Source organism: Mastigoproctus giganteus, chromosome 1, assembly GCF_048544385.1.
Source record: "Mastigoproctus giganteus isolate SK-2022 chromosome 1, ASM4854438v1, whole genome shotgun sequence".
Classification (NCBI taxonomy): Eukaryota; Metazoa; Arthropoda; class Arachnida; order Uropygi; family Thelyphonidae; genus Mastigoproctus; species Mastigoproctus giganteus.
Window position 1 is genome coordinate 255,300,722 of NC_143575.1, and position 13,555 is coordinate 255,314,276.

General features: G+C 36.2%; 1 protein-coding gene across 2 annotated transcripts in view; it reads left to right on the forward strand.

Annotated features, from left to right (window-relative positions):
* Positions 1–4,357: 4,357 nt before the first annotated feature.
* The window catches only part of LOC150091799 (transcriptional coactivator YAP1-like), a 261,022-nt gene continuing 251,824 nt past the window's right edge, over positions 4,358–13,555 (forward strand). For both annotated transcript variants that reach the window (XM_090377012.1, XM_090377021.1), the window contains exon 1: positions 4,358–4,991. In XM_090377012.1, the coding sequence (XP_090233138.1) occupies positions 4,483–4,991 (509 nt within the window). In that variant the 5' untranslated portion in view covers positions 4,358–4,482. The remainder of the gene's footprint in view (positions 4,992–13,555) is intronic.

Consider the following 13,555-nt stretch of genomic DNA (forward strand, 5'->3'; position numbering starts at 1 on the left):
ACTGTCAGCCTCAACTACATGTAAAGGCAAATTGTTCCAGCAATCAACGACTCTCTGGTTAAAAGAAAACTTCCTGCAATCTTGTCTAAACCTCTTCCGCTGTAATTTCAATTTATGGCCTCTGGTTCTGGAATTCTTTATAACATTGAAAATTCTACCTTCATTCATCTTACTAACCCATCGCAGAGCCATATAAACCTGAATCAGTCGCCTCCGAGGTGCCTGGTTGCCAAGCTCTGTAGCCCACATCAGCATCGTCTTTCCTCGTATGGTCGCCTTGCTGATCTCACCATCCGAGGACCCTCTTTGGACCCTTTCAACAAGCTCAGTGTCTTTTTTCAGACGAAGTCTCCATACTTGAACCCAGTGTTCCAAATGTGGTCTTACAAAAAATTGCCTTATACAATGGCAAAAAATTGCCATTGTATTATGACCACCCTATCTCTATAGGATAATGTTCGATAAATCATCGATGGTACCCAGGGCCCAGGTCCAAAATGGTTTAGGCCCTCCTTTTCTTTTGTTATGACTGTCATAACCATTTAAGAAATGTGTGTGGGTCTCCTTCTATGTCGGGATTTTGAAGTAATACCTAGTATGGGAAATTGCAGTCACGATGCAGCCCAGCAATACACATAGATTAAGTACAAGATAGCTTGGTTCAATGAGTACAGTATGAAACTGACGTTTTTGTACTAGGTGTTCAATAAAAAGAACGCAAAGTGAAGGACCTCAAAACTGGTTTTATTTTTTATTCAAAATAATCACCATCTGATTGAATGCACTTATTACGCTGTTCTAAAAGTTTCTGAAAAGAGTTAGGGAAGGCGCCCAAAGAGATATTCAGTTCGGCGGTTTAATTTTTCTTCACGTCCTTAATCTCTTTCCTTTGAAGGCAATTTTCACTTTGGGATAGAGAAAGCAGTCCAGTGGTGCTAGAGCAAAAGATTGTCTGTGCGGTACCACAGTGGTAATATCACCGTCCTCCCAATACCGGGTGGAAAAGGCCCGGTTCGAATCCCGTCGATGACGCTAGGAACTTTAATGGGCTTTTTTCACTCCGTGGCTGAGTTAGTCAGTCTCAGGCATAGATAGCAAGGTTTTCTCCCAGAAACTGAGTTTTTTTTTTTTGTCTAACAAACAGACAAATCGACCGTAGAACACATGCAATTAACAGACATAAGACACAGCAAGGCAGATGAATTTAATTATTCGGGTGCCTAAATATAATAGTTTGGTTTCAGTTTTTTTTAGAGCAAAAGAGTAGAGTGGATGGTTGATCTGTACAATGCCATGTTTCATCAGAAATGTCTTCACAACAAGTGCGGAATGGGCAGGACATTGTCTTACATTTTCAAGAACCAGCTGCCGTTCTCTCAACGTTGTAGTTTCATGCTGGAAATGCTTTCAATGGTCTTTGAAGCCCCTGTAAGTAGAACGCAGCATTGATTCTCTTTCCCCAGGTGATAATTCACGTGTTTCAGTTTCTTCATCAATAGTAGTAAAGCTAGAGGAAATTGAAGTCGATGGACCTGGCTGTGGCTGGATATCCAGAAACCTGGTAATCGAACTTGTTCCTTTTTTTTTATTTGGTCGCTTTTCATTTTTTACTTTTTTTCATAACCAGAGTCATTTCCTTTTGTCAGACATCTGAGAAATATTGAAAAAAAACAAAAAAAAACGAAGTTTTAAATTTAAAATTCTTTATTCGTTAAAAAAAAATAGCACAAAACACATTCTTCGATACATTTGAACTTTTACTCTTTTCCGTCTCTTTTAATGTTTACAGAACATTGGTCTTTACCGCCTCTTGGTCTCTGCCGCCCTGGTGCGGTACACCGTTTGTACCACCGGGTTGGCGCTACTCTGAGCCTAATCTTGAAACTGAAATTAAACTAGAGTCACGTGGTACCATCTTTTTCATTAGGCACTTTAGGTATTGTGCCTAGGTCCTAAGAAAAAACAGCAAGAACTCCAAAATATATATAATTTTTATAGAATTCGACGATTTTATCTCTAAGATAAATTCTTTCTTCGGCTTTTTATGTTAGCAAAATCATTAGCATCACCAAAGTCTGCATTGCGAGTTAGTTATTGCTGCCATAAGTGTTGTGGAAATAACTTCAAAACCAAATTTATAGAAACGCTTTCGAATTTATTTAAAAACAAAAAATTAGATTTAACATAAGGACATTTTAATATGCTTGATATAATGTAGTAGGACCTCAGAATAAAGAGTATACCTAGGGCCTACGAACAGCAAAAGACGACCCTGGAGTTAAAATCTTTTCTTCTTCCTAGTAGAGAATTGTCGTTCTAAGCTGGTAAATAATAATTGACCACAGTTAACTGCATTGAATGAAGAAGTGTTGTATTTTATTGAAATTTCAGTCCTGTAAAATACCATATTTTACTCAGCGAAGTGTGTTTAAATATAGAATAGTGATTCCAAACTTTTTCGAGTATGTGGATCCCTTTTAACGTCAAAAAATTTCGCGTATCAATTCAGTAACGAAGTTGTATTTTAATTCACGCTGCATATTTCATTGGAGCTAAATAAACATCAAAAGTTGATTATGCTTGCTGCTCACATGGATTCGCGAACCCCCTGCAATATAACCCTGCGTGCCCCAGCACACGGGTTGACTTTGGGTTGGTTCTGATTGTCAATATCGTCACATTGAGGTGTCATAATCTTTTGGTCTCTAGTATTAATTATGATCAGTGGCAGCTGGCTATAAAGTGCAATTGAGTTATGGCACTATCACAGTAAAAACTGGAAAGTAAAAGTAAACACCATTTCGTATGACTGTATTTAGTACTAATTTATGTTTATTTTTCTTATTACTGATTTCTATTCATTTCCTTATAACCGATGTTATAAATGATTAAATTTTACATAATGTATTGCCGACCGGGCTAGCTGGGTGGGTAAAGTGCCTACCTCGCAACCCAAAGGTCGCGGGTTCGAATCCCGCTTTGGGCTTGGATCAAAGTACTGCAAAAACCTTGGGAGGTGCATTATCTCTGCAAAAACCTTGGGAGATGCATTATCGCCACAGAAGCCGATGCGCCAACAACTACCAAAAAAAAAAAACAAAACAAAAACATAATGTATTTGTACTTGTAAGTCAACAGAACAAAACGTTGTGCCACTCAGAAACTGGCTCTCATTGTTATATATAGCAAATAACCCACACATGCGCATAACGACATTATGGTACAGTTCTAACAGCCGATGATGACTTAAAAATTCTGTTTATACACTCTGACTGTCTGACAGTTATGGTCAGACGTTCATAAGATAGAAGAGATAATACAAATATGAAGACAAACAAGAACATCACCGCATTTAGTAATGATGTGGATTGATCACTCAAACCCTTGTATTTCTGTACTCTCACTCACCTGTCTATAGGGGCTAGATTGTGCCAACGTATGGCTGGTTCAAATTTCTTTTATCGCATGCTTTTGTTAGTGTTTATTCGCAATAAGATAATCATCAATTATGATTATCTTATTCATTTATTAAATTTTCCAGTAGGCTAATATAGAAAAGTAATCACAGGAATAATCATGACATTGAAAACCTGGAACGACAATTACTTTCTATTTCCGCTTTATAGTAGCTAACGTTTTTGTATAGGATATGTATTTAAAGAAAATAAACAAATAAATACGTACTACGTTATTTAAAAAATCTTTGCGTATATTTAAATTAAATAAATGACAAATAATAATTCAGTTATGTTCCATAGCCCTCCCCTAGGTGTGCTAATTGGCTGTGGGCATACGATATTACTCTTTGAAACCTACGTACCCTGTAACTACCACGTTCATTTTACTACTTTATGGAAAGTTTATTCTGATTATACCTTTTGGGTTTCCATTTCTCCATTATATAATAAAAAGTATGCGTTATATAATAATGAAACTTATAATATTAAAAAAAAAATGTAGTACATCTTAAACTTCTGTCAAACTTCAGTCGTAATGAGCACTTGTCGCAAAGCGGAATGCACTGACAGCTCACCACATACACCCAATCCAAGGCCTCTTTATTATGTCTTGCCCACGAGTGGGCTATTAGTGTTTAGTACCTTAAAGACGATAAATTTGTGCGGCATCTTTGTGTTATTCCGCTCACGAAAGTACGTTACTATTAATGACAGTCACTTATTTCAACCCAACAGACATTCGTTTAATAAAGTAAGAGATCGCGTGTTACACTTTCGAAAAGATTTCGACGTGGTTCCAAAAATTGGTTGCACTATTTTCTTATTGCGGAGGAGTAGGTGGTTCATATGCCTGTCGCTTGACTTTCACCTGAAGCTGCCGCCAGTAAGTACGACGGCGAGCCAAGGGGAAAGTTACGATATTTCGAATTGTACCAAGTCTTTGTTCGAATATTTTTCGATCCTGGATGACTGCCTGCTGAATCAGTTATCGAGCGATCCAGGAAGTAATCGCTAAAGAATCAAGATGTCCCAACAAAGGGATGTCGTTGAACAAAAAGGACCTAATCAAATTGTTCGCATAAGAAGCGACAGTGAAACAAACTTAGATGACCTCTTCAAAGCAGTGATGCACCCCAAAGATAGCCAGGTTCCTTTGAGCGTGCCAATGAGATTGCGAAATTTACCTCCTTCCTTCTTTAAACAGCCAGAAAGAGGATCAAAATCAGCTTCGCACAGTAGAGAATCTAGTTCAGATACAACCTATTCTGCCCCGCCTCAAGTGCCAGTGTCGGCGTGTTCGAACAGTGCACCTCAGCCACCGCCGCAACCACCACCACAGCAACACCCCAGCGGGCTTCCAATCAACCATCCCCGAGCTCACTCGTCACCTGCCACTTTACAGCAAACTTACAGCAACAGTTCATCGCAACACCAACATCTTCGACAGCATAGCTATGACATTACGGATGATATGCCTCTTCCTCCCGGATGGGAAATGGCCAAAACTCCATCGGGACAAAGATATTTTCTAAAGTAAGTTTGCAATTTAAGAAATATAATTATTAATTTATTGTAATAATTTAACTTTCAATAGGCCATAATAGTGGTGGTATTCATTATCAATACATGTGCAGAAAATGTGCTTGTCATCTCTTATTGTTATTTTATTCTGTCACATTCTTCATAACTTGCTTTTTGGCTTCCGTATATGTGTAACTTCATTGTGATATCTTTTTTAACTTCGATAATGTTGATGGGTTACTCGTGAAAGTATATTGTTTATGATTTTAAGCACGTGAGAATAAAAACTAATGTGTTCAAGATACCTAACTTGGCTGCGTGACAGAGCGGATTGTCTAATATATTTCTGTAGGTTGAAGGTTTTAATTTATAAGTGATTTTGCCAAAAAAAAAAGCTGAAATTTTGGTTACTGAGAAGTTCAAGTTTTAGGTACCTTAAAGTACATAGTAATTTATATGAAGCTTGGAATATGGAATTTATATGACTAGGTAATGAGAAAAATCAATGGTGGCACTTAATTCTCAATATACGTATGCGAAACTTTTTTTATTATTATAATTTTTTTTTCAGGGAAGTAATTGTGCAATTGCATTTTATGAAATTTCGAAATGTCATCCCTGATTCCTCAAAATTGTGTTCTATTAGTGCTTAATCATATGCGCATGTATTCGGATGTGTGAAATTCTTTAATATTTCTTACATTATTATTATTATTATTATTAGCCATATGGTGCAAGGAAGCCTGTGGCTTATGCTGCACCAGCCACAAAAAAAAAAAAAAAAAAAAAGATTAACCGTGTGACCCAGAGAGAGAGAGAGAGAGAAGTAGATGGAAATCACCAAGAAAGAGAATGATGATATTCAGCTCAGGACCCTTGGTGTACCGCTTCTTGATTAGACCGGGGTTCGAGCCCGTCACCACCAAATACGGAGGATGCGGAAAGGTCAGGGAATGACCACCGCATATTCCCGGAGCAATATGGCCTTAGTTGCTAATGCTCCCAAATAACAACAACCACCCTTGGTGTACCAAGCCCATACTCACCAAATGTGAGCCCCTGGGGTAAATTTCAACTTTATGGCGTAATCTGAAATTAAAAACGGAGACATTATATAGAACTACGATATATTTTAAAAAGAGTTTCTTTGAAGTCGCAATATTTTCCTGTTTATTATATAATAATGTTAATTCACATATATTGAAACATTGATACGCAAATGTTTGTAATATGTTCCATTTTGATATAATGCTAATTTCTATGTTTTGCGAATATCACAAAATAGTAAATATGTTTAAAAATTGAAATCATGACATTTTGGTTCTTGCCTTTTGTTAGGAATATGCTGTTAGCATATGAAAAGTCATGAAGTGAAAGCAAATATCAGAAAACAGTTAGCTGGACTGTTTTCTGTAATTCACATTCCCATTTTTCTGAAATTACCAAAACAGCTGAGCTGTGCAACTGTTAAATGAGTCCTTGTTTAGTAATGACCTTTGTATGGAAATAAAAAGTAAAATAAATAATGCTTACCAGCGAATTTATCAGGACACAATAATTTTCCTTAAGACAGCCTTGCTGCACTGATCTTTGTTTCCTAAATTCAATAGCCAATAAATATAAATCAATTAGGCCCCATTTTTATTATTTGGTAGTCATATTTAACTTTAGCTTCCACCATGGGTATAATCCTTTGCTTGTTATAACTTCTGTAGAATTTTTTTGTTAGGAAATTTAAATAAATTACTACAATGCAAAAGGCATGCTTTTTACCATCTGTAACTGTGGTAGTTGCTGTGGCATAGACTTGTCACCTCATACATTAGTTGCACATGCCATCCAGTGGTAAGCTACTTTTTTTGATTGGCGGGTTTACTAATTTTGGGAAAAATCACATTTATTTCACTTCAATTTGTCAAATACAGGATTTCTTATTGGCAGTTCTACTGAACCCCTGCAAATTCTTTGCAGCTTAGCACTGATGCCATCATTTGAACATTGCTGATGATGGTTGTACATGTGTGTTATCACAATTAATGTGTAAACCAATCTAATTGATATGTCAGGTTAAATTGATGATAGACTAATTTTTACCATGCTGCTGCATGTAACTAGTCGCACACTTATTATTATTATTAGCCATATCACCTCAGGGGCTTACATCTGGTGAGTATGGGCTTGGCCACACCCAGGGTCCTGAGCTGGATATCATCATTCTTCTCTTTCTTGGTGTTTCCCTTCTACTTCTCTCTCTCTCTCTCTCTCTCTCTCTCTCTTTCTTTCAGGGTAACTCCGAAATGTTTTTTTGGCTGGTGCAGCATAAGCCTCAGGCTTCCTTGCACCATACGGCTAATAATAATAATAATATGGTGCAAGGAAGCCTGAGGCTTATGCTGCACCAGCCAAAAAACATTTCTAACTTACCCTGAGAGAGAAGTAGAAGGGAAACACCAAGAAAGGGAAGAATGATGATATCCAGCTCAGGACCCTGCGTGTGCCAAGCCCATACTCACCAGATGTGAGCCCCTGCACTTAATCACACACTGACAAGTCGTCCACTGTAGTTAGTGAACTGTACAGGGCCAGATTAAGGATGAAAGAGGCACAAGCCATATTTAAATTTGAGGTCCCTTTAATATATATAGCACATACATATAAATACAAATACTACATAGGTTTTTAGATTACGGTATAGTTTAGGGCTAAAGCCTCAGGTTACGTAAATAGTTTAATTAATGTACAAGTTAGTGCATTTGCATCATTTCTGTACAGCCAACTACATAAGTAGTTATAAATTGGCATCGTTAAGTATATCTCATATTGTGAATACCTTCACGAATTGCCATGGTATTGTACTACCTCGAATAAGTAATGCTTCACCATAGGAGAAGACTATTGTTACTTATTCTCAGTGGATACCATCACCCATAAGGCACCATTTCGGAGCTTATTGGCTCCTCATCAGTGGGTGGGCAGGTACCCTGGTGTTGCAATGATGGCAACTTCGCAACTGGGTTGTAGAGATAGAGAAGAGCTATTTCTTCTCTACAACCCAGTTGTAGAGAAGAAATAACTGAGAATAAGTAACAATAGTCTTCTCCTATGGTGAAACGTTACTTATTCGTGGTAGTACAATACCATGGCAATTTGTTGTGAAGTTGTGAATTGGCATCATTAAGTATATGAGATATACTTAATGATGCCAATTTTATAACTACTTATGTAGTTGGCTGTGTACAGAAATGATGCAAATGCACTAACTTGTACATTGCATAGGTTTTTATATACACATTTTCAGAAAATATTTACACTGAAAATGAGGCGCCATGGCCAGTTTGGCCATAGTGTTAACGTGGCCCTGGAACTGTATATCATTTGCTGCCAATCAGTATTTGACTGGCATGCATATGCACAAGACAACTTGTAGATTTTAGTTTCATGTCAAATTTGTACATCGTTATCACAGAGTACGGTCACCATTTTTGAATTTACTTTTGGATTTTCTTCCACTCTCTTTAATCTCTAGATACTCTTACAAACCTTATAGGCATGTGGGGATTTCTTTTTACTCTGTTGTGTAGAGTAAGGTCATCCATTAGTTTTCTTTGAGTTCTGTATTAGAAAAGCTGTTGTAACTCATTGCAGTCTGAACCTTGTTTTGGCATGAAATGAATAAAATACAGGTAAATATTATGATGACAGAAGGTGATGAGCGGTGCATTCATTATAACATATGATCAGCTTTTTAAATATCCCATGTTAAATTAATTGAATCTAACAAAATTGCAAAGCTAAAATTTACATACAAATTATTGTCTTGGGTTCAGATCACTTATGATCTGTGAAAGCAGGGGTTGCCAGTTTATAACCCATGCCGTAGAGATTGCTTTATGATATACTGAAGTCATTTTTGAGCTGGATCTTCCTTGTATTAACATTGGCAAGCAATAATAACAAAATATATGATATATTAATGTGAAATAGCATCTTTATCTGCTGCTTTATATATTTTTTTTGTTGAATTATAATTAAAACTATATATATTGTTTTAATTATGGTGCAATAAAAGCACATAAGTACATAAAGATGCTATTCCACAATCATTTGATAAATCTTGTTAGTATTGCTTGAAGTTAATACATGGAAGCTTTAGCTGAAAAAATGATTTCATCAGTATATCTAAAAGTTAATAACAAAGTTACCAATTTTGAATTTAGTAGTTACTCCCAATTTCAGAGATTGCTTTGATTTGTAATTAGAGAAATTCAGGAAATTCAGTTACAGCTGGGAGAACAGATCAAGTTAAAATGATCCCAATTTGATTATTGGTAAGTTAAATTCAAGTAATGCCATAAAATATAGTTAGGTGTTGATAGCTTGAGATAACCAAACTAGATAATGGACACAATGGGAGAATACCACTCTTTGGTTTAAAGTAGGGGAGCAGGCTTTTTTTTTGTACCAGTACTATAGATAATAGTGGGCATGCTGATGCATTCTGTTTTTATATGGAATAGGAAAATGCAGTGGTTTTCAGACTTGTCACTAAAGGTTTTCTAATCTCATTGCAATAGCAATTTGATTAAGAATCACAACCGTGTTTGTAGTCCTGGAGTAATGCATGTGGTCATTACATGATCAAATCTGTAAAACAGTCACAAAAATCCATGATCCATTGCTGTTAATTCCCTTTCCCACCAGGGCTGCATTCGAATATATAATAATAATAATAAAAAACAATTTTTTTTTTTTTTTTTTGTGAGATTCTTCAATCACCTTAGCATTTCACTGTAGCAGTAAGGTGGATTTGATGTAATTTATGTTTGATAGTATTAGAACATTCAGTATAATTTTATCATGCATTACTGATGTTTAAATTAATTTTATTTTTTTGCTATGTTTCAAAAGTGGTGACCTGTTTTTGAAAGCTAATCATATAAGTGCTTATCAGTCTAATAGCATTAGCAGTGGCAAATGATGCAAGAAAGCAAGCTTATACAGCATCAGCCAAAAAAATTAATTTTGTTGTTTTTCTATTTTTTTGAAAGCTTATAATAATATAAGCACTATCAGGCAGATGGGCTGAGAAATGGCAATTGAAGTTTAACATTGATAAATGCAAAGTACTGCATATAGGTAGCAGTAATGTACCAACTGTGTGGTACTACACTTAGGGTAGTGGAAAATGAAAAAGACCTGGGGGTAATTGTGCAGTCAGATATGAAGTTCTCTGAGCAATGCAGACAGGCTGCCAGGTCAGTTCATGGGGTTTTATCAATAATATCTAGGAATTTTGCTAGCAGGGATAAGGAGGTAATTATCCCATTGTATAAAGTGATGGTCAGGCCAAATCTTGAGAACTGCATATAGGTCTGGTGGCTTCATTTTAGGAAGGATGTGGAGCTGCTGGAACGAGTAAAGAGAAAAGCAATGAGATTGGTGAGCAGAACAAAAGGGTGCTCTTTAAACCAAGAAAGGCTTGAGTTCTGCAAATTGCAGCCTCTGGAGACTGGGCACCTGTGAGGTTATCTGATTGAGCAAGCTAAATGCTGGTGGGATTCTTCCTCTTGCTCTGACCACAAACCTGAGCAGTCACAAATTCAAATTGAAGAAGGACAGTTGCAGAATAGATGTGCAGAAACTTGCTTTTAGCCACTGGGTGGTTGATTGTTGGAATAAACTTCCATCTGTTCTTGTGGAAGTTAACAGTTTAAAGAAATTCAACGAAGAGCTAAACAAACTGTTGGAGGGAATGAATAGGTGAAATGGGATATGTTTTTTTTTTTTTACTGATATTGTATATGCTTGCTTTCTTGCAACATTTGCTAATAGACTGATAAGTGCTTATATTATTAGCTTTCAAAAAAATAGAAAAACAAGAAAATTAATTTTTTTGGCTGATGCTGTATAAGCTTGCTTTCTTGCATCATTTGCCACTGCTAATGCTATTAGACTGATAAACACTTACCTGATTAGCTTTCAAAAACAGGTCACCACTTTTGAAACATAGCAAAAAAAATAAAATTAATTTAAAATGTCAGTAATGCATGATAAAATTATACTGAATGTTCTAATACTATCAAACATAAATTACATCAAATCCACCTTTTTGGTATAGTGAAATGCTAAGGTGGTGATTTTTTTTTTTTTTTTTTTACTAATATTGTATATGCTTGCTTTCTTGCAACATTTTCAAAATACTATATATGAGCTTGAATTCCATTCTTGGGCATCACAGAGTTATGAGTATTTCAACTTAAGTTCCCCATCTGCTTTCATCACCTTGTCTCATGCTGATTGGCAGGTGAAATGAGGAAGTTTTCAGGAAGTTTAAATCTTTTTGCAGATAAGTTTGTTCTGTTAGTTTGACTATTTATGATTCATTCAGTAAATAAAAATGGAGGTGGGCATATTGTATGAATTAATGAAAATTTTGGATGTTGATATGGCCATAATGTAGCCTTACCAATGCTCCCGCATACACATTTCTTGGACTTCCTCTCTCCAGGCACCAGCTGGCAAAGTAGAGGCATTAAGATTCAGGTGTGGTCATAGCGAGTTGTTACCAAAAGTTTCATTTGGTGGAGCATCTAGCAGGTCAGTGTGCAAATACCATGTAAGAGCTGTACCTTTGAAATGTTAGGAATATTAGATCTTGCCATGATGCCCATCATAACTTCAAAAAGACATTGCTCTTACCATGTGATGGAAGAGGTGAGAGTTATCAAAGCTTTGCTCTGGAGACTAAACAGTTGTACCAGAGAGTGAGAATCATTTACCACCTCGTATTGCCTGATGACATGGAGGAGTGGCATCATTCGATTGTGATGTGAGTGCCACACCTCAACCTCTGCTTATGTTGGTTGTCACCTCCAGTATACTATGTTCATTGTTTCATGCCTTGCATGTGGGGGAGGGTATACCCAGGGTTACTAACAGGCTCACCAATGTGAAGGTGCCAGCAAAGGATTTGGATGTCTGAAAACAGCCAGATTTGACTGAATTTTGGTCTGTTTGACTTGCAAATGGCACATGAATATCACTTCCATCAGTATTTAGACCAGTGGTTTTCAACCTTTTTTTTAATAACGGCACCCTAAGTATTTTGTTTTGTGGCACCCCTACTCAATTTTCTGCCTGTTGGATCCGATTCTGTGTGTGTGTGTGTGTGTGTGTGTGTGTGTGTGTGTGTGTGTGTGTGTGTGTGTGTGTGTGTGTGTGTGTGTGTGTGTGTGTGTGTGTGTGTGTGTGTGTAATAGTAAAAAAATATATGTTATATGATAGTTATTACAATAATATAATTATAAAAATTACATTTCATAATACAAATTATATATATAGAGTATATAATAATTTTATTCTTTATATAGAGGTACTAAGTAAACATCAATTATAGATCATCACAAAATTAAAAAGATACCGTACACCTTTTTATAATGAAATAAACCTATAAATTAAAAAAAATATATATATAAGTTTAAGTAACTTAAACCCAAATTACATGGCACCCCTGGAATGTTGTTGTGGCACTCCGGTTGAAAACCACTGGTTTAGACTGTCATTTAACAAATCCTTGCTTATCATACCTTGAAGAATGTCTGTGACAAGCCCCAGATACCACACTTCCAAAACAGTCTAAACATATACCACAAGCATTCGGCATCTATTCTCCATACAACTCCAATTGCACAGAATCAACTTTTTCCCTTCCTCATTTATCCCTTCTGCATCTGTTTTCTGGAACAACCTTCCTTGACTTGTATTTCCCGAGAACTATGTTCTACAGAAATTAAAGTCTAATTTCAGCAGGTATCTTCTGTCTTCTTAGTCTTCAACCCATATATGGTATTAACTACTATAGGTTCTAATACCTTTTGTGTTTGAAATTTTCATAAAAAAAAAAAAAAAAGTAATAGAATGTGTGCCACTATCATCCTAATTGCTAGATTGATCATGATGGCCTACAAAACTAGCCATCAGAATCACTCCCCCCTTTTTTTTTTTTTTTAGCCCTTCCTATGGTTTGGTGTACCAGCAGAAAATGCAGACAAAGAAAGTACTTTTATGTATAATCTTGGCTACTAACTTGCATTTTTTTAATGAAAACTCCAAACACAAAAGGTATTAGAACCTATAATACTTAGTGTTAAGAAGATAGTTGTTGATGTTAGACTTGACTTTTTGTAGGTTGTAATGTTTGGGAAATACATGGGAAGGAAGGTTATTCCAGAGAACATAAGTAGAAGGGATAAATAAGGAAAAGTTAGTTCAGTGAGTTTGGAGTTAGATAGTGAATGGATTCAGGTGGCTTGTGGCACATGTTTTGGGTTTGGAAGAGGTTGAAGGAATTACAGGTTCCAATTCAAACAGACCTTGTGGAAGTACCTGTAGAAATTGCATGCAGCAGAAATTGAACACTTTTGAGGCAGAGAGTCAAGTGACTTTGTAAGAGACATGTCATTAATTAACTTGCTCCTTTGAATAGAGTGTGTTGCTGCTTGCATACGGAAAAATTTTTAAAGTATTTGAAAGGCATAGGTGGCAGCTGTTGCATAAATTTTTTTTTTATTTTGTAC